The 22,317-nt window shown below is 41.8% G+C and overlaps 1 protein-coding gene across 1 annotated transcript in view; it reads left to right on the forward strand.

Annotated features, from left to right (window-relative positions):
- The window catches only part of HDDC2 (HD domain containing 2), a 274,425-nt gene that overhangs the window by 65,008 nt on the left and 187,100 nt on the right, over nt 1-22,317 (forward strand). Inside the window, exon 3 of the mRNA XM_044082206.1 lies at nt 17,882-17,984. Within this exon, the coding sequence (XP_043938141.1) occupies nt 17,882-17,984 (103 nt within the window). The remainder of the gene's footprint in view (nt 1-17,881; nt 17,985-22,317) is intronic.

Below are 22,317 nucleotides of genomic sequence, written 5' to 3' on the forward strand. Positions count from 1 at the left end.
TCAAAATTTCAAATGGCGTAGAAGTCGAAAATGCCATTCTTCGTAATCGCCATTGTGAGATCATAGTACAATGAAGATTTCAAAATTTGCCCTTTCCTCACTAGTAGTGCGATTTTGGAGTTGGAATATATGTATTTAGTGGGGGGGGCACAGCCCCCCCCCCCCCACAATAGCAATTTCGATTTCCTGCATTTCCGCTCACATGAGCATTCGAGATTTTGAAATCTCATCTATATAATATAGACCCAGGCTGGGGTCCTCTCAGCAGCTTTCAACCACGTTTCTGTGACTGCGCAGATGTCAGCATTTTCCAGGGTTAAAAATGCTTGCAGGGAGTGCAGTTTCATGTTCAGACTCCTAGCGTTTAGCAGCATGACCTTTAATTTGCGTTTTGGTGAAATTGTATCAACCATGTTCTTAGATCTTTCTAAAGCATTTGACACAGTTTCCCACGCTCTGCTACTATCTCAACTCTCTAACTTTGGTCTGCCCAGCACCACTCTCAGATGGTTCTCAAGCTATCTAAAAGACAGACAACAGGCTGTCAAATGGCAAAACACTATCTCTTCCTATCTTCACACTTCTACTGAAGTTCCTCAATGCTCCATACTCGACCCCCCACTATTCAATATTTTCATTAACAACTTTCACATATCTATAACCAGTGGGACCCTTACCCAATACGCAGACCATTCTGCCATCGTCTGCACAACTGATTCTATCTCTGAACACTAACCTTCTCCACCACTGAATCCTGGATGCTGAAACACTACCTAGCCCGTAACCTTAATAAATCCAAAATCATGCTTTTCACCCCCCCCCTCCCCAAAAGTCAAAATGGACAAAAACCAATTTAATATCTACTCCCAAACTAAAGCACAAATAGAAATTGTCAACCACCCACAATTTCTGGGAGTAACCTTAGATGAACGTCTAAAATTTGATATTTGCCTGCAACAAAACATCAAAAAACCCATCTGAAACTTGGAATGGTGTATAGGCGCAACCAGTTCCTGAGCTCCTCTTCCAGACAAACTCTTGTCTCTACCTACCTTCTTCCTTCCTTAATGTATGGTACCCCTCTACTTAACCAACCTCCAGACTGTTCTAAAAGCCAAGCTCGAGTCTTGTTATCATAAAATTGCAAAATTCAGAACAAACTCCAAAAACTTCTCCCATCACTTTAATGCTCTTCTCTCCCTAAAATGTCTAGAACTTCCAAACTACCTCAATTATCTGCAACTTACTATTGCCCACAAACTTCTCTTTAAACTTTCCAATTGTCCTGCACTCAGTTTTGTCTTCACATTTTACTTCCCAAATAGGGCCCTCTGATCAGAGAATCAGCAACTGCTTCACATTCACAAACCTAACCTGCCACCAGGCCAACTTCTCTTCTCTTGCTCTTTAGCCAAGAATTGGAATGCCCTTCCATTAGCAATCTGAGCAGTCCAAAACCTTGCCCATTTCAAAACTTCTGCCCACACTTACCTATCTTCCAACTGGAATTATTCCTGCATTCAACCCCCTTGAATACCCTATCTATTATTAGCATGATCTCCCCTACCTTCTATACTGAGTTTTATGTATAAATCCTCTGCACAATACCTGTAAACTGCTAATCTTACTATCAAAATGCCATACTACCTTTGCATATAAATGTATTTGTACTGAATTGACCATAACTTTAATAGTAAAGCATTGTTTGACCGTATTGGATAACAATTTACACAATATTACTTAATATGTAATTTAATTGTAATTTTGATTGCACTGAGGAGCTTTTTCCTGAGCCTTCACTGAAAACGGGCTCTGCACGGCCCAGTGGACTTTCCCTGTAAACAAGCTTCAAATAAATAAATATGAATTAAATCAGGAAAATAAACTGTTGTAAAAACAAAGGTATTTTTCACTGGAAATGAAGACATTGCACTATTTTGCGTAAACTAGTAAAAGATAATAGCACAATGATGGATATGAAAGATAAAAAGATATAAAATATAAGCAAAATAAGACAATGGAAATAATAGTAGAATATATAAAAGATGCATTTGAAGGAAACACGACACTGGAAAAAAGTATGGAATGTGAAAACATTTTTGGAACAGAAATAATAAGGATTTAGAAAAGACAGTTGTGGATGAATTCAATAGAATATTGAAATAAGGCTTTCTTATCATATGTCCACAGTTTCAAGGGAAGCACCCGGATCTGCTCAGAACTGTTGGTCAAGGACACCACATACACAAACCCTGTAGATACACCAACCTGTTGGCATACCGGTTCAGTGAAAACTTCACTCCTCTGCCCCCCCCCCCCAAATCAGTAAAACAGGACATCCCCAGTACATGCCCCCCCCTACCCTTATCTCTAGAAAACAAGTCATCACTGCCCTCTCAAAGGCAAAAAATACAAACTCCATGGGACCCAATAACATCCCAGGCTGCATCCTACATGAACTCAGATAGGAACTTGCAGCACCATCAGACACCTAATTCAACCAAAGCCCGAGTACCGGCTTCATCCCAGCCGAGTGGAGGACAGCTACTCTCATCCCTTTGCACAAAGGTGGAGCGTCCACCGATCCAAGAAACTATAGACCCATCAGCCTAACTAGCCTGATCTGCAAGGCCATGGAGCTGATTATCATGGACCTCATTAACAAGTACATTGGCAACCTCCAGACACTTGATCCGACACAGTTGTTTTTTTCAAGGGGAGGTCATGCCTGTTAAATTTGGTCGACTTCTTTGAGACAGTCACCAAGGCCATAGACGAGGGGAAGACGGTGCACACCACCTACCTTGACCTGGCCCAAGGCCTTTGATACTTTTCCCCACTCAGGTACATTAGATAAACCCTCTCAACTAGGCATCAATCCATATGTTGCCAGATGGGTAGCAAACTGGCTTACTGATAGAACACACCTAGTAAAAATAGGGGAAGCCACCTCAAGTAGTAGACCCTTAAATGGTGTAACATGGGGATCGGTCTTGGGGCCACTGCTGTTTGGGATGTACTTCTCAGAGGTGCAGGCCAAATCTAGTGGACTATGGCTGACCAGTTTTGCAGATGACTGCAAGCTGGGTGTTGTCATCAATTCCCCTAGTGATGTGGACATCCTCCAAGAGGGTCTCACCAAAATATGATTGGTGCCAGAAACATGGCCTCAAACTGAATGTCAAAAATTGCATCATCATCCCTTTTGGGAAGAATTATGTCCCCACAGATTATAAAATTGATAAAAAGGCACTAAGCACGCAAGTCATTCATGTGAGGCTTGGGAGCCCAGGTTGATAGCAAGCTGACTTTTACTACCATATTGCCTCCATTGTACAGAAAGCTTTCTACATAGCCCACCTCATTTAGTAAGGGTAACTCATCCAAAGACAAGGTGATCATAACATCCCTGTATTCTTCCCTTATAAGACTGATTATTGAATACAATGCCCCTTTCGGCATGTACCTTGCAAAGCACATGCAGCAGCTGGAGAGACCACAGAGATTCTCAGTCAGAAAATACAGGGCCTCAAATATCTGCCGTACACAGAGGCTAAAAGCCCTGTCCCTCAACTCAGTCACCTACAGACTCCTCAGAGGTGACCTGTGTCTGGCATACAAAGCAATCTCAGACCCCTCCCTGTTGGGACTGCTGCATATCCACAAGTTAAGCTCCACTCGAGTAACCTGCACGCAAGACCTCAGTCTGGTCTGTGACATCAATAGGACTTGTTGGCGGGATAGATTTGTGTCCCAGACACTCCCCCTTTTGTGGAATAGACTCCCTCTCCACATAAAGCAGAGTACCTCATTCAACCTTTTCAAGTGCAACCTGGATAACTGGATGGGCAACAGAAAGTACACCCCAAGGATTCCACCTATGTCCCTACTGGCCAGTGGCATAGTATGCTGACTCATTGGAACATGGGCTAAATACTTAGCTAGACTCATAAGGGCCTCAGGGCCAATAGCCTAGTAACTTCCTATGATCCTAAATGAGTAAATTTAAAATCAGCAGCCAGACCAGATGGAATAGAATACAAAATATATACGAATATGATATCACAAAATAAATGTTTTGAACAGTGTTGAATGAATAGGTTCATAGGCATTTTAATAGGCTAACGACCACAAAGGCCTTTTTAAGCCTAGCCATGCATCCCAAATCTCTACTTCACAGGGATGGAGAGCTTGTTCCATAGCGGTAGGCATGTATCCCAGAGACTCTCTCTCCAGCAGGTCCTATTTATATCACAGGCAAGGTTTAAGTCTTTAGAACAGGTAATTCTTGTGCTGTTTGTTTTGTGGATATGCAGGAGGTCCATCAGAGTGGGGTCTGACAATGCCCAGTATGCCAGGTATAGATCTCTCCTCAGAAGCCTGTAGGAGACCGAATAAAGCAGAATACAGGGATAGGGCCTTGAGGTGGTCTGCATAGGACATATTACTTATGTCCTGTATTCTTTTAGTGGAGAACCTCTGGACATTCTGATTGTTGGTTATGCCTGGTTAGGTACATTCCAAAGAGGGCATTGTACTCAATGATAGGTGTCATGAATGCCGAATACAGTGGAGCAATGACATCCTTGGACTTGGATGCCATACCTTTGTTTATAAGTTGCGCAACATAGAATGATTTCCTCACCACTGTAGACATGTGATGATCAAAGGCTAGATTACTATCTGTGTGTGTCCCTAAGTCCTTGACTACTGGGTCAACTCTAAGGGGTGTGTTGTCAATATGATAGTTACCAGGGATAGATGACTTCCCAAAGCATACTGTATACACACACACTATATATATATATATATATATATATATATATATATATATATATATATATATATATATATATATATATATATATATATACACACACACACACACACTATATGCATTTCTTGGCATTTAGTTTTAGTCAGCCAGAAACCACTGACATTGGCCTTGACTTCTGAGAAGTAAATGCCAAAAAGGAGCAGTCCAGGGACTGATCCCTGAGGGACTTCACTTGTGACTGGCCTCTTTGTAGAGGTGGACTCCCCAATTCTAATTTCCTGGGTCTTGTCTGTGAGCCAGTTGGCTATCCACTGGGTGACATATGGGTTTGTACCTAAGCTCTTGAGTTTGTCAACAATCCCCGAGTGGGTATTGTGTCAGATGCCTTACCAGGTTAAGGTAGGCAGCGTGAACAAATTTTCCCTCATCCATTGCTTTGGTGACTTTCTCAAAAGAAGTCCACCAGGTTGAGTAGGCATGATCTGCCCTTGACAAATCCAAATTGGGTTGGATCCAATGTCTGGAGGTGTACTATATCTCTCTTGATCATCTCCATGGTAATCCTTTCCATGGATTTACATATAAGACTAGTAACGCTTATGGGTCTGTAGTTTCTAGGGTCTGTAGATGGCCCACCTTTGTGCAGAGGGCCATTCATGAGGCACGAAGCCTGTTGGGAGGCTACAGTTAAATAGTAATTCCTGAGGCCATGATAGGTCATGTTTCATGCTATTTAGTAGGCATCCTGGGATACTGTCTGGGCCCATTGATGCAGTGTTCTCGATCTTAGAGCATTAAGGACCTGTTCCCTAGTGACAGTGGGGGGGGGGGGTTGAGGGGAGAGAGGGAGTAAAGTTGGAGCTGAATTTATCAGCCGGGAGGTTTGCTATGTCTTCTGGCTCAGTATAGGTAGTTCAATTTACAGTGAGCTCTACACACAATTGTGTATTATAGTCTTTGAAGTTGCGGACATAGCTAAAGAATGCTTTGTGGTTGTCCTTGGCCTGGGAGGACAAACTTACCTCAAATTTGGCTTTGGTAGACTTTGTCCTCTGAGTTGTTTGGTTAGTTTGAGTGTGCTTTTATCCTGCTGGGTGCTGCATCTCCTAATTTTCGCCATGATTTTCTTCCTCCCGTTATGTCGATAATTGATTTTGTGATTCTACCAGGGTGGCTTGTTTTTTGAGTTAGTTCTGTACGTCTTCCTGGTGGGTACAGCCACCTCTGTGCAGCTATTAACATGCTTGTACGGGGTTTTTGTGAACAGTTCTGCATAGGCAGAAGTGTTCTCGGGGTTTATGGGGGCTTGAAATTTTGCCATGTTCTCACTTAATAGCAGGAGGTTAGCCTTAAAATAGTTTCTGAATATTCCAGGTTTAGCTGGGGTTGGGCAGGTTTTATTTTTACTTCAAAGGCGACCATTTTGTGGTCTGACCTTACCAGGGAAGACATTACAGTAGGGGATGTGCAGCAGTCTCCTATATTAGTAAGGACCAGATCCAGTATGTTTGCACCCCTGGTTGGTGTACTGACTATCTGGTCCAGGGAGTTTGTGTTTACAAAATCCAGGAACATTGTGCATGTACGTTTCGCATCATATAGGATTGCCAGTTAATAGTGGGGTAATTAAAGCCACCCATGTGTATGGTGTTAGGTTGGATGGTTAGCATTTTTAATAAGTTTAAATACATGGTATGGGTTTCCTGGTTCATAGGGTGGGGGGACCTGTAGCTTGCAAGGAAGTAGTATTGGATTATACTTATGGTGATTTGAACATGGAGGAGCTCAAGTGCATTATCTGTTTGACCAGCCTTGAAGTATATTTATTTTTGATGTAACTAGAGACACCTCCACCTTTTAGTTCCTGCCTGTGAAGTAACTGGCCTAAATGTGTGGAAGGCATTATAGCCTTGCACTGTGCTGGCATAAATGTGTAGAAGACATTATAACCTTGCACTGTTGGTGTGCTCTCTGCAGCTTTAAGCCATGTGTAAGTGACCAGTGACCACACAGACATCAGTATTCTGTAGGGAAAAGAGAGCTTCTAGGGAGTGGATTTTTTTGTTTAGACTTCTAGCATTGAGCATAATACCTTTACATTTTCTTGGTTTTGATTTGCATTGTTGGAAGTGCTTTCATTTTGGCATTGCCTAAAAAAGCACTGGGGGGGGGGTTTAGTTAATATTCAAAAGCCTAGAGGGGGAGAGGTGTAGACCATCCCTGGCAAAGCAGCATGGTCTGTTGACCATCTCCTTCCATGCTGACAAATATTGCACCCCCTTAGAATGACGCCAGAAACTAAGCCAGTTATTAAAGTTGATCTTTTGTTCGTATTGTGGCATCATCATTGGAAAAGGTAAAATGCTGCTCAGTGCTAGGCTCATACCAACCTGAGACACATATTCTGAGAGGTCCATGATGTCTCTCTTCATATAGTCTAGGGAGGTACGTCTCAGGTCATTTGCTCCCACATGGATTATGACCGAGTCATATTGGTAATTGTGGTCCAGTGACCTGAGTGCATGCATAATGTGTCAGATCCTAGCCCCTGATAAGCAACTGACCATAACGTTCTACTTAACCCAGCCTGATGAGAGGGACATCATTGTATCTCATGATGGAGTCTCCAATGACTAGAATTCTGGATTGTGTGGTGACTTGCCTTATGGGCTTAGAAGTAGAGGCTCCATGAGATGTAGCTCTGTGTTGATGTGGGTGTTTTGAAAGAGCACATTTGGGGCTGCAGAGGTTATTTGTTATGTGCCCTTCTTCTAGGAGATCTTTGTGGATTAGGAAGGTTACATGTAAGTGCCTCAGCAAATGGAGCTCTTTATGTCTGCTTTGAATTGTGCTTGATGGGTGAAGCATGTGTACTACTGACAACCTTATTGACATTAGGAGTACTTTTATGTGAGAGCTTTGCTTCCAGTGGCATTTTATAAATACATCTGTCACATACCATAGCAGTTTGTTTGAGAATTAACTGGTTGTCAGTAAACATGAGGCAATTTCTACCTTGCCTCAGGATGCCCATGTCCACCAAGCCAGTAACGGAGGCAGTAGGAAGGTTCATTATCCATGGCAACAGACCTTTTTTATTGATTAGACAGTTGGATTGAGAATATCCGTCACTGTCAGGAGTATCCGGTTTGCAACTATGTGGACAGTGCTTGTCACTGCAAACTAGTTTTCTTTATGTTAAACTAGGTATTGGAGACATTTCAATTGTGCTTTTAAGGCAAAATGTCACTCAAGGAGTCTTAGTCTGTACAGAGCATTGCCAAATGCTTGAGGGGAAAATATGTAAATCCTGAAAATTTAAGAATGAATTATTTAGGCAGATATTCTGAGGTTAGAAACAAATCAAGCAGTACTAACTGAAAACAGAGTTACCTTGTCAAGAATGATGAAAAGTGAGGAGTTGAATACTAATGCTGGTCTTACCACAGCTTCACTCTGTTGGGATACAATGCTCCTTTGCTTCTTCTTCTCACCAGAAGCAAAATGTTAGCACCAATCCCAAGAAGAGAAGCAGGCTACAACCTGTTATGGTGATCCACAGTCTTGTCCCGGATGATGCAAGGGTCTGTAAGCTTTTGTAGCTTTTTTTGGTAGGTTCCTCGAATAGCAACTAGACCAGTCAGGTACGTTAAGCACAGCTACTCAGTCTCCAACCAGAAACAATCCAGAATCAATGCACTCTGCTCCTTCTCTCACCAGTATCAAAATATAAGCAGAGATTTCAAGCTGTCACCTATAAAGCAGTTATTCGGCTGTCTGGTGATCAGCAGTCTTCAGGAAATACTGTCCCTGTACTCCTTCTCTAACCAGGAGAAAACAGAAGCACTAAACCCAAGGTGACTACTAAGAGGCAGAATGTGGGCTCTGCAATAACTGGTAGTCTTGCAATAAATGCTTAAAGGTAAAATGAGAAAAAAAAGTTTATCCTAAACACTGCAGTGTGCACTAAGCAGTTAGATATGAAAGTGAGTAACTTAAGTTTTACCTGCCTAAAAAGTTAAGTTTTAGTGGAGAGCCACTATTTTGCAAGAGTAAGATAGATTGAAAGGGGCTGGGCACTTTTAATTTCTGGTACTATGGAATACAATAGGATGGCCAATAAATTGTTGAAGGGGAGTGATTTCACAAAATGAACGTCTTGTGCTTGCTCACAACAGCCAGTGAAAGGAGAGATGTAACAAGATCTATGGTCAAATTAACATAAGGCGCAGGCAACTAGAGAGACGGTGGTGTTTAAGAAAACACAGTAACAGGGTGAGAGTAGGAAAGAACTGTGGTCACTTTTCAAGTTTTAATATGCAGTTAAAAGCAGAATACAAGTAAAACACAGTGTAAAGAAAACAAATCGCAGTATACAAAATAGAAAAGGGCAGTAAAGTAATAACAAAACAAAAGAAATAAAAAGCAAATTAAATGTTCCCGCACAGCAAGTTGTGACAGAGTCTGTGTGATCTTTTCCTGTAAAGAATGGCTAAATGACAGCTTTTAATCCAAAAAATTGTGTTGTGGTGTATTCAAATTCGTACGAACAAGGGAGAAAAGAATGAAGTATAGAATTGGAGACACCTAGTTTAACAATGCAGACTATGGGCATTGTTTCCTGAATAAATTTAATGAGGCGCAATGCTGATAATTAGGGAATTCTTTGCATTTTAACATTTTGTGTTGAATTTATTGGATTTAAAAAGCTCCAATGATGGTTATTGTTGAAATATTAAATAGTTTCACTGGGCTGCATATTTTAAATAATGTATTAGGTAGTTGAATGCATTATTATTTTATATTTTAATGATAATGAGTTCTTGAACATGTTTATTGATTGTAATTATTTGACTAATTGGTTAATTGTGGTAATGCATTTCTATAAAAGACAATGGAAGTCTCTGTGAGATTGTAACCTGATGAAGCGCAATCTGTTTGCGTGAAAGCGCTTGTTCCTGTTTTATCTTTTATATTAACAATTTGGAATTGGAGACAATAATTCAACTGCAGCGAGGTAATGGTAACAAGCAGGTTTAATACCAACACGAATCCTTCACAGAACAACTTCTGTGAAGGATGTATACCTCGCTCACAGTTGAATTATGTGTCCCTCCGGGTGTGTTCTGGATTTTTTTCTTGGTTGGTCTACATTTGTTCGTGAAGTTTTTAAATGTTATTTGGACTATATCGTGGCGGTTTCAAGCAATTTCTTCAACAATGCAGACTATGTCAGAGATTTAAAGGAGAGCGTGACGGAATCTGTGACTGACAAAATGAAAAATTATAAATAAAATATTGCTAAGGAAAATAATAATGAGCAAGATTGAGAATGAAAGGAAATGGTATAATAATAGGTGTAAACATTTTAATATATACCCCTGGAAAGATTTACAGGCGGAGAAAATTAAAGCAAGAGCAGAAGGATACAAAAATAAATTAGAATGCCGGAATTTCTTGTGGAGATTGACAATAAGAAAGTTATTAGTTAAAGTGAACATGACATGCCATATAAAAAAACGCGGTGGGAGAATATGTGCATATTTGTTTTTTGGAATGCAAAAGAGTTGTAACATTATGGAAAAGGTAACCTGTTTAGAAGGTATTAAAGGGGGTGGAAGGTGTTACTATGGCTATTAGTGAATGGAAAATGGGATTTGGCTGTAATGTTTAAAAAAAAAAAAGATTTTGGCTGTGGAAGATGGAGTGGGGGTCACATTATAGGAAATAATACTAAATATTTCCATCAAGATATGTATTGTGTATATAATGTTGCAAATGTGTATATTGTATGTATTGTAACATGATATAATTACTGTAAAGAAGTCTTTTAAATAAAGGACTGTTAACTATTTTCAGTAAGTACCATGGGGTCTTTTACATCCACCTTCTCTACCACCAACATAAGCAGATGGGGCCTCTGTTTAACATCTCATCCAAAGAATGATCTGCTTAGGAGTGCAGCATGGTTATGCAAATAGCCATTGATCTTAAAAATCCCCCTTCAGCTCAGTAATCTCTAAGTATTTATGTGTGTATTTGTTAACCATGGTAGAGCACCAATTCACATGGGACTTTTTTCATACTCTGTGTGGCAGCATGATATAAAGTGATTTGCTCAGATTTTCACATTGGGGAAATGGACGCCATAAAAATCAACCATGGACTTCAGGATGATGCTCAGTAACAGCTTATTAACTTAATTCTGTATGCTACCATCCATCTCATATATGCATAAACTGGCAAATGACTAGGATGAGTAGGAAACTGTTAACCAAGAAGAATTTAGAAAGACTGTTTGTATAGCCAAGAACATGGTCACACCATAGCAGCAAGGTCATATTTAACCCAGTTTGCAGTATCTAAGAAGACTTCATCCTATTACTAGTCTCTCATGCTGACAAAGATATGTCCAGCAATTTGAACTTGGGTGTATGTGTTGGGTGATGTTCATCGTGTTACCCTGCTGCAGTCATCACACTTGGGTTATCCTGCCATCAGGCGGTCCCGCAGTCGGCCGGAATTCCAAAGTCTTGGTCCGGTGTCGGTTGCTGTCACCTCTTCCCTAACGTCAGTGCGCCAGGGGTATATATAATGCAACTGACGCCATTTTCTCCCGTCTTTCTTGCCGTGCGGTCCCCGAAGCAGAAGCAGTTCGCAAGTGCCGGTCAGCCGACTCCTAAGATTTTCGAATTCGAATTTCAGACCAAAGTCTTCTATAAAGCTAAGTACCCTGTTGGGGAAACTTTTCTTGCCTCAGACCGATGTCAGAAAAAGTTAACAATTGTATTTCTTGTGGGAAGCAAATACCTCATAAGGATTTTCATTCTTATTGCATACCTTGCCTAGGCCCAGACCACGACGTCACTACTTGTCGGTTTTGTGCTCGGTTTAATAAGCGTACTATTAAAAGGTGCTTTGATTTCGCACGACACTACTTCGGTAGGAAATTTAACTACACCATGCTGTCGGAGCAACCGACTACCGGCGTGCACAAAAAACGCAGGGATAAGGACAGACAGCCCATACCTAAGCCAGATTCCGAGGCCTCGGCCGATCCGGTCTCCGGTCCTCAGTGAGGCTCCGACGCAGCTCCTGACTACCGCAGATCTGGAACCCGAGACCGCTACGGAAATTTTTACGGAATGTACCAGGCCGACGCAGCCTTTTACTTCAGGCCCTTCCGACGACTTTGCTACAAAAGACGTCGGTGCTACAGAAACGCCATTGGTTTCTGAAGGCGTTTTCAGACCGACGACACTCACCATTATAAACGTTTTCTAAGTCGAAGACCCCTTCTAAATTTAAAAGGACTGCACTTCAGTCTCCTGTTCCAAGGCCCCATGCCTAAGAAACAGATGCTCAAAATGGCTGAAGATTTGATTTCTTCCCAGCCCCCTCCTGACAAAAGGCCTAGACAAGAGGGATTCCCAGCCCCCTCCTGACAAAAGGCCTAGACAAGAGGAAGATTATGTATCCTCTGAGCAAATGCCCATTTCTTCAGACTCCTCTGAGGACCAAGACTACTCCATCTCTCCTTATGAAGATTCTGATGCTGAGGACTCTATTCCCTCAGCTTCTCCTCCTGAAAGACTACTCCTTTGGGGAAACTTTACACACTATGAGGGAACATTTTCACTGGGAAGGTCAGGACTACTCTGACTCAAAGAAAAGGCTCAGAGAGTTTCTTTTACTCCCCCAACACAGACCACTTGCCATCCTGCCAGTTTTGGACATTGTGGATGATGTCTGTTTAGAATCCAGTTTCAACCCAGAGTCTCTACCTCCTGCTCCGGCTAAGCCTGACAGATACTATAGAGTGCCTGATTCCCACAAATTTCTTTACAAAGCCCTGTAGCTGACCCGTAGCTGACCCAGAGACTATCTCACAGGGTCCCAAGGGGGCTAAGGCTTCTATGGCAAAAAACCCAGTACCTTCTGAGAGGGATTCCAGAGCACTAGACAGGTGGGGGAAAAAGGTTTACACCTCAGCTACACTAGCTATGAGGGCACTGAATTGTCAATTTCACATGCTTAAGTATCGGCAATTTCTAATCTCTCAGTTAAAGCAAAGAATAACCTCTCTCCCTCAACAATCTGAATTGAAAGAAGTACAGGATCTGTTGCACGCCACTGAGCAGGTGGGCAAACATACCTTACAATGTGGGTTTGATTCTTTGGAGGCCTCCTGCAGAGCAGCTGTCACTGGGTCTGTTATACGTAGGCATGCTTGGTTAAAAGAACAAACTCTGCCTGATCATGTTAAAGCAAAACTACTGGATGCTCCCTTACAGCAGGATGTTCTTTTTGGAGTTAAAGCAGAAGAAGTTTTAAAGAAAATGGAAGATAAGGCAAAATCTATGCAGACAGTCAAAGATTTCCTACAAGTACAACCCCCTCGCTTCAGCAGAAACTGGCCAACAAAAAATTGGTCCTTTCCAGCCACTGACAGCCCACAGAGGGATAAATACAGACGCCCAAGGGGCAGAGAACAACCACAAGCCCAGTATAAACCTCGCCAATGGGGCTCTATAACACAGAAGGGAGGAGAAGACCGGTCTCAAACCACCAGAAGGCAAACTCAATGACTTGCACCTCATCCAGCCAAGCAATACTCTCTTGGCAGCCCCCTTGGGAGGAAAACTCACACTTTTTGCAGACAACTGGCACATTGTCACAAAGGACAAATGGGTCCTAGATGTAATTTTACGAGGATACAGATTCCACTTTCACACCTTGCCAATGAAAAGAGGAATGCCAAACCTGCCACAAAATCAATGGGCAGAGGCACAAAGACAAATTACAGCTCTCATGGACATGAGAGCCATTCAACTGGTACCTACTCGAGAGCAAGGCCAAGGATTTTACTCTAGACTCTTTTTCTAGTGCCCAGAAAGGACAATGCCTGGAGACCAATTCTGGACCTTTCAATTCTAAACACTTACTTACAAGTACCCAAATTTAAGATGCTAACACTACAGCAGCTACTTCCTATGTTGGGCAAGGAAGCATGGCTTGTAACGTTGGACCTCAAGGAGGCATACCTGCATGTCCCTATCAGACAAAGTTGCAGAAGATACCTCCGTTTCATTGCAGGTTCAACCCATTACCAATTCTCTGCACTGCCCTTTGGCGTATTTACTGCACCCAGAGTTTTCACAAAATGCCTGGCACCAGTAATTGCATACTGCAGACAAAGAGGAGTTCAAATATATCCATACCTGGATAACTGCCTCATCCAAGCAGAAAGCAAAGACATTCTCTTACATCATCTGGCCTTTGTAAAGCATCTACTAAACTGCCTGGGGTACACAGTAAACGAAAAGAAGTCAAAACTAGTACCCTCACAACAAATGACATTCCTGGGTGCCAGCTTGAATACAACAGCCCAGAAGGCTTATCTTACGCCAGACAAGCAACTACAACTGACTCAATATTTCAAGACAATGGCAACAAAGACCCAATTAACTGCAAGAAAAAATCTGCAGGCTTTGGGCTTCATGGCATCTTGCATACTAATAATACCATTTGCAAAGCTGCATATGAGGAAATTACAGTGGTACCTAAAAAGCGTATGGTCTCAACACAGCCACAGCTTGGACACAATGATAGCTCTCATTCCCTGCCTACAACAGGAATTTCTATGGTGGTCACAGGCATGTCACCTCAACAAGGGTCAGCCTTTCACCTTGCCCCCAGCCAGGCAACCTATCACAACAGACGCTTCAGACTACGCCTGGGGGGCACACATGGCAGGCAATGCATTCAAGGCCTATGGACTGCAGATCAAAGAAATCTGCACATAAATCAAAAAGACATGCTAGCTCTACAGAAAGCTCTGACAGCCTTCAAGGATCTATTACATCCAGGACAACTTGCAATAAAGATGGACAACACCACAGTAATGTGGTACATAAACAAGGGGGTACACATTCTTACCCTCTATGCAGGCAAGCAATGACCTTATGGAACACAGCTCTGGCCTACCAAGTCCAGTTACAAGCTCAATTCCTGCCAGGACAGAAGAACACATTGGCAGACGACCTCAGCAGAAACATCAAGGATCCCCACGAGTGGAAACTAGATTCACAAATATTTGCAATGATAACTCAAAAATGGGGCCTTCCAGATATAGACCTATTTGCCAGTCCTCAAAACTATCAACTGACAAAATTTTGTACAAGGACATTTCACCATCAAGCTTGGAAAGTGGACGCTCTCTCTTTCAGTTGGAAAAACCTGACAGTATATGCCTTCCCTCCATTGCCTCTCCTCACAAAGGTTCTTTTGAAAGTCAAAAAGGAGAGACCACGACTATTTCTCATAGCCCCAGACTGGCCACGCCAGCACTGGTATCCGCTATTGAAAAATGTGGCCCACAGCCCACCATGGATATTGCCTCAAATCCCCCATTTGCTCACACAACAAAGCAATCAGATTCTTCACAGCCAGCTCAAAACTTTAAACCTGGCTGCATGGCAGATCATCTAAACATCCAACCAGCTCCTCTTTCACCAGCAGTTCTGGATGTTATTCTGGAAGCCAGGAGGCCAAGCACCAGGAAGGCTTATTCGGACATGGAAAAGGTTTTGTGCCTGGAACCAAGCTAAAGGCCAGGACACATTTCAGCCTCCCATGCCTCACATTCTGCAGTATTTAACTGAGATGTTGCACAAAGGACTTTCCTTTTCCTCAATTAAAATCCATGCTTCAGCTATTTCAGCTCACTACAACACGGATCCACCTTTATTTTCACATCCTCTTCTAAGGCAGTTCCTCAGAGGGGCAAAAAACATAAGACCACCCAGGAGAGCTCCTACACCAACATGGGACCTCAATTTTGTTCTGGAAAAACTAACGCTACCTCCCTTTGAACCAGCTTTCTCTGCAGATCTTCAGTTCCTGTCATGGAAGACTGCCCTGCTCCTAGCAATAACTTCAGCTAGAAGAGTCTCAGAGCTACAGGCACTAATGGCAGTGGAACCTTTCCTCATTTTTCATCAAGACAGAGTTTCTCTATGAACTAATCCTTCCTTTATGCCTAAGGTGGTTTCCAGTGTAGCTTTAAATCAAACCATCCACTTGCCCACCTTCTTCCCCAATCCACAAACAAAGGTGAGAGACTCCTGCATTCCTTGGACATTCACAGGCAGCTTCGTTACTGTTTGGACAAAACTAAGGCTTTCAGAAAATCTGACCAGCTCTTTGTATCCTATGCTACAGCTTCTCAAGGGAAGGCTATATCAAAGCAAACCATTTCTAAATGGATAGGTCATTGCATACCTTTCTGCTATACCCATCATGGGAAACCAGTTCCTGCTACCATTAGATCCCATTCTACCAGGGCAACAGATACCTCTACAGCCTTTCTCAGGGGGGTTCCAACCAAGGAAATTTTAGAAGCTGCTACTTTGAGTTCTGTACACTCCTTTACCAAACACTATCACTTACCTCTTTACTCAAAGTCCAGGGCAGGCTTCGCCACTGCAGTTCTGCAGGGCCTTATAGCCTCCACTAACCCTCTATGATACCTCCCCCCTACCTTAGCTTTGGGATTCAACCCAAGTGTGATGACTGCAGCAGGGTAACATGATGAACATAGTACAGTTTTGTACCTACCATAAATGTAGATGTTCGAGTGTTCACCCTGCTGCAGTCCAGGTTACCCTCCATCACCTCTGATCTACTGGCTAAATCTCTTCTATGCCTTACTGATGTATTTGCTTATAGCTGAAGGGATTTTGTGTTTGTGCAGTGGTTACTCCTTTTGGTACTAATTCCTGACCACCTTTTTGGGGGCACCTGACATCTGGGGCAAGAAAAACTGAAGAAAATGGCGTCGGTTGCATTATATATACCCCTGGCGCACTGACGTCAGGTAAGAGGCGACAGCAACCGACGCCGGACCAAGACTTTGGAATTCCGGCCGACTGCGGGACCGCCTGACGACAGGATAACCCAAGTGTGATGACTGCAGCAGGGTGAACACTCGAACATCTACATTTATGGTAGGTACAAAACTGTACTTTTCTGTTGGTTTGGTTGATTTATACATGATAGTCAAATGTGCGAGGTCAACAATCCCTGGGTAGGAGAATATTCCCTCTCCCTGGGGATTGTGCAGTCTTGGAGTTAGTATATATAATTAGCAGGGGGGTGGGCCTTTCAAAAAACAATGTTTTAAAGTTGCATGCGCCAAGGTTCTTTTTCAGCACATATGCAGTAAATTGTCGAAGTTTCAGTTTTTGACATCCATTGGTTTACTTTCAGCATGTCAACATATGAGTTAGTTGGCCAACTGAAAGTAAGTCATGGTGAGAATGTGAAACTGCTAAATCGTGGTGGTTGGAAACTTGAACAGTTATATTTCAATGTCTTCATTTGCAAATAGTGCTTACACAATACGAGATCTTCTTCATGGACTTCTCTAAGCTTCCCTGCAAGGAAACTTGCAATTTGTGTCTCTTTTATGACTGTAAGGAGACTGATTCTTTCTTATGGGAACTAGCCAAAGTTCCTTTCCACAGAGAGAATTGTGGTGACTATGCTTGGACACAATAGAAAATGAATTAGCTGCTGGATGCCTTGCTGTGTACGTACTGCTGAGGTTGGGGTAGGGGTGGGGGTGGTGGTGTCTGTTTTTTGTATTACTAATCATTGATGCACCAGTCAGTGTTTCAGTTTCTAATAATAATACAGTCATACTTGATTCACTGGGAACCTGGATTGTACACATATGTTGATGATGGGCAAATTAAATAAATAAATAAACTGACAAATATGCAGATCTTGATAAAGGCTTTGCGATGATGGTGATTTGGAATATAGCTATTAGCACTTTATCCAGTCTTAGAGGTTATCCTATGTCTCTTGGAGCTTTAATTCACCTCTGCCTCACTGAACTGACAACTGTTTTTTTTTTCCATTTATTTATTTTTACTTATTAACATGTTGATTGTACAATTTAGTGCCCCCATCCCATGAATTTCAACAGAAAATAGCTTTTGTAAATTTTATATACTGATAGTTTTTGATCTTTTCTAATATTAATGGATTACTAATGAATTTGGACACTATGCTTACGCTGACTAATTTTGTTTTTAGATGTATTCGACTTGCACTTGTCCATGATATGGCTGAATGCATTGCTGGAGACATTACACCGACAGATAATGTTAGTAAAGAGGAAAAACACAGAATGGAAGATGTAAGTGTTGGTTTTATGTTGTATAACTGAAATGCATCATATGGGCAATAACCAGCGAAAAAGACAAATTTATTAAGTCAACACATCCATTAATTCATTACTGATCAAGTTATAATTTTATGCTGATCCACTATATTTGAATTCAGAAGAAAGTCATACGATTGAGTTCTTATTGGAGAACTCCTTGTTAGTATAAATCATTTCGGAGTCATGTGTTTTTTTTTTTTTTTTTTGGCTGATGTATGATTCCAGATAGAAAAACATTATCAACTTTGGCTACCCTCAATCCACATGCTATGACATAGCAGTCATCAGTGCAGTGCAGCAAGGGGTCTTGCATAGCATTGTGCAGCTAAGCTTCTGAGCCTTGTGTTGTTGGTTTGCACCACTTCAGTGGATAGTTGGGCAGCCCAGTTGACACTAAATCTGTCTGGGATGGAGGCCATAGGGAAGCGGTATAGGGATTGATGGGTACGAGCATTTGTGGTACACACACAATTGTAGCACTGAAGTCATTCTTTGATCGTTGTATTGACACTGTATCATAGCTGAAGACAGTGTTTGTGGGCTCTGCATTCTAATTCCTTTTATTATGTGAATGTTGTGTTGTGAAGAAGCATCGACATGTATCTGATGGCCAAGACATACAGTGGAACAGTGAGGCACATACCAAAAGTCCACACAGCTGCTTTTCATATTGATAAGCATGTCTATCAGCTGTATCTGATCTATATGGATATTTAACAGGTTAAAGATGTCCCAAAGCATATTAATCAGGTGATGCTACTGCACATGTTCCTTTTTACAAATGTCCTAAGAGCACTGTCTAGTTAAGTGACTTGCTTAGAGTCTCACAATAAGCAAATTGAGGCTAGGGGGTTCATATTCTGGACTACAGGATGCAGCTCATTAATGGCTTATAGCAGTGTCTTAGTTGACTAGAACAATGTTCAAGTGCTTTACATTTAAGATGGACATGCCCTGCTTGTTTTATCAAACATATGCTGATCGTCATAATGCGTACTTAAATATGTTCCAGGTTAGGCTTGGTACTTCTCCTGCAATAACTTCTTAAACTGTATTGTTTTGTATGTGGCCAGTCTACTTACATTAGTTGCATGACTCGTAAACGTGATGGCTCAGGCAGTCTTCACTGTGTGTGTCTGCGGATAAGCCTTTTTAAAATGTATGATGAAGGATGAAGAGATGTGAATGATTTTGAGTGTGGTATTCAGAAGACTTTTTTATGGCTACATCACAACTGATTCCTCCCATGATGGTCTGTTGATACGCCAATGTTTTCACTTTACGGGTATGTCACCACTTTGTGTGTTTGCTTTAGCAGTGTTTAAAGCCGTTGTTCTTGCAGTGACTAAAAGTGTATTGGAGTTCGGTATTTGTTGTATGATCCTTGATTTCTTTCAGCCATTGCTAGTGTGCTTTGCTGGGGATGTCTGTTTAAGTAGTGTGGCCCTGATATCGTATTGCAGTGCTAGCAGAACTGTTATCCATGGAGCTATACATGAATCTGTGAAGTGTGTATGACCAGTAATCCGTTTTCTGCTCTCATTTGCATGCCTGCACCTCACAGCAGTTGCATAGTATCTGTTATGTGACCTGAAAACAACTGTCTTTGCCTTCTTGGAATCTGTTGTGCCTTTTTCACAGAGTTGCAACCCCTGTCCTAACACACAGTTTAGCAGAGAACTGAGAAGTATACTTTTTATCTTAAGCTGTGTCAGAATTGCAGAGAATTAGGAAGCCAAGACCTGGCAGAAGGAAGGCTTCTGCATTAGTCAAGTGATGAGTTGAAATGCCAATGGCAAAATATTTTCTTAAAACTTCCAACATTTCATTTTTTGCTAATTTCTAATGTTTATAATATATTCTAATGTATATGTAGAGTTGAAGGTTGCCTTATTTCTTTATTTCCAAAAAGCTGATTCTAACAGACAGTAATGTCCCATACATTTTTCTCTATTTCTGAAGACATGCAAGTAACACTTTATGCTAATATAATATGTAGGTAGTGCTGAGCAGCATGAGGAAGTGTTCAAGTAATTTTATACTTAATAATGGCAGAGTTAAACTTTAGACGGTTCAGCTGTTAATTCCAATCACATAATCTCACTATAGGTGGGTTTGGCTTTTGCTAAATTGTCAAAAAAAATATTACTGATACTGTCTTCCCTCCTGAGAAAGGTGAGAAGTTCATGAAAGCTATATGGAAAAAGGATGCAGGATCATGTTGATGTATTGGTAGTTAAAAGAGCGAATGCTGATATACTGAAAGAAACTGCCATATCAGCTTTCTCAAACTTAGAAGGAAGACCTTTTTTGCAGGGGCAAGCCCCGTATCTCAGTTTAATACATAATCCAAGGTTGCACAATAGAGAAGAAAAGAGAAAAGAATTGTTTTGGTAATTTTCTTCAGTCTATCATCAGTCTATAAAAAGGTTGTTTATCAAACTACATGTTCAGATGGATATGCAGCTCTTCAGTTTTTATGCTTTTTTTTATTTAAGATACTGTCCAGACATTATTCTCAAAGATTCTGAGACTCTGTCAGATTTTTATGCAAAAGAAGACTTGAATAAGAATGGTAGCATATTAAATACAGGAGCAAAAAATGTACCCTTCATTTTTAAGTGAACTTGTGAGGTCTTGATGTTCATCGTGTTTCACTGTTGCAGTCATTACACTTGGGTTATCCTGCTGGTAGGCTAACCGCAGTCGGCCTGAATTCCAAAGTCCTGGTCCGGCTTATCTACTGCGCCCAGGGTCTTCACAAAATGCCTGGCACCAGTAAGTGCTTTTTGCAGACAAAGAGGAATTCAAATATATCCCTCTTCCCTGATGTCAGTGCACCAGGGGGTATATAAGATGCAGCCGACACCATTTTCTTCAGTCTTTCTTGTCGCGTGGTGCCCGAAGCAAAAGCAGTTTGCAAGTGCCGGTCGGCCGACTCCTGAGATTTTCGAATTCAAATTTTAGATCCAAAGTCTTTATTAAAGCTAAGTACCCCATTGGGGAAACTTTTTTCTTGCTCCAGACCGATGTCAGAAAAAGTTAACAATTGTATTTCTTGTGGGAAGCAAATACCTGATAAGGATTTTCACTCTTACTGTATTCCTTGCCTAGGTCCTGACCACGACGTTGCTTGTTGTCGGTTTTGTGCTAGATTTAACCAATGCACTATTAAGCGTCTGTACGATTTTGCCTTTCATTACTTTGGCCGCAGATTCAATTATACAATGCCGGCGGAACAGCCGATGACTGGAGTCTATAAAAAAAACGCAAGGATAAAGACAAGGACAGGCATCCGTGGTCCAAAACCGACGATGAGGCTTCCTCTAAGCTAGTCGTCAGTTTGCCGGTTCTCAGTGAGGCACTTTTGCAGCCTCTGACACCTGCTACCTTAGAGCCACAGGCCGCTTCCGACTCCCACGTGGAGCCGATTGGGCCACTGGAAACTCAAGGTATTGGATCCTCAGAAACTATTCCCTCAGATGGGTCCGGAGCCGCTGTGCAGGCATCGGCTTCTGAGGGTGTTTTCAGACCTACACAGTTATATGTAAAGCCATCTTCAGCTTCAAAGCCAAAGACTAAAGCAGCTCTAAAGACAAAGAAACAAGGACAGCATTCTCCAGGATAGGCTTCCATGCCTAAAAAACAGATGCTCAAAATGGCCGAAGACCTTATTACTTTGATCAGGGGTTCCCATCCCCCTCCTGATAAGAGGCCTAGGCAAGAGACAGAATATGAATCTTCAGATCAGGTGTCCATTTCCTCTGATTCCTTCTCTGATCAGGAATACTCTCTTCCTCCCTATGAGGATTCTGATGCTGAAGAATCTATTCCTTCAGCTTCTCCTGAGGATTACTCTTTTGGGGAAACCCTGCATACTATGAGGGAGCACTTTCATTGGGAAATCCAGGGTTATTCAGAATCCAAGAAAAGGCTCAGAGATTTTCTTTTACTTCCTCAGCACAGGCCCCTTGCTATTCCTCCTGTTCTGGACATTGTAGATGTTTTTTTCAGAGTCCGGCCTGTCTCCAGATTCTATACCCCCTGCACCCGTTAAGCCAGACAGGTACTACAGCATTCCAGACTCTCATAAATTTCTATATAAAAAAACCCTGCTGCTGACCCAGATACTATATCTCAGGGTTCCAATGGGGTCAAGGCTTCGACTGCAAAAAATCCTGTTCCCTCTGATAGGGATTTTAGAGCACTGGACAGATGGAGGAAAAAAGTTTACACTTCTGCTACCTTGGCTGTAAGGGCTTTAAATTGTCAGTTTCATATGCTTAAATATCAGCAATACTTAATG

This window comes from Protopterus annectens, chromosome 1.part1, assembly GCF_019279795.1.
Source record: "Protopterus annectens isolate FY-2018-M chromosome 1.part1, PAN1.0, whole genome shotgun sequence".
In the NCBI taxonomy this organism is placed as follows: domain Eukaryota; kingdom Metazoa; phylum Chordata; order Ceratodontiformes; family Protopteridae; genus Protopterus; species Protopterus annectens.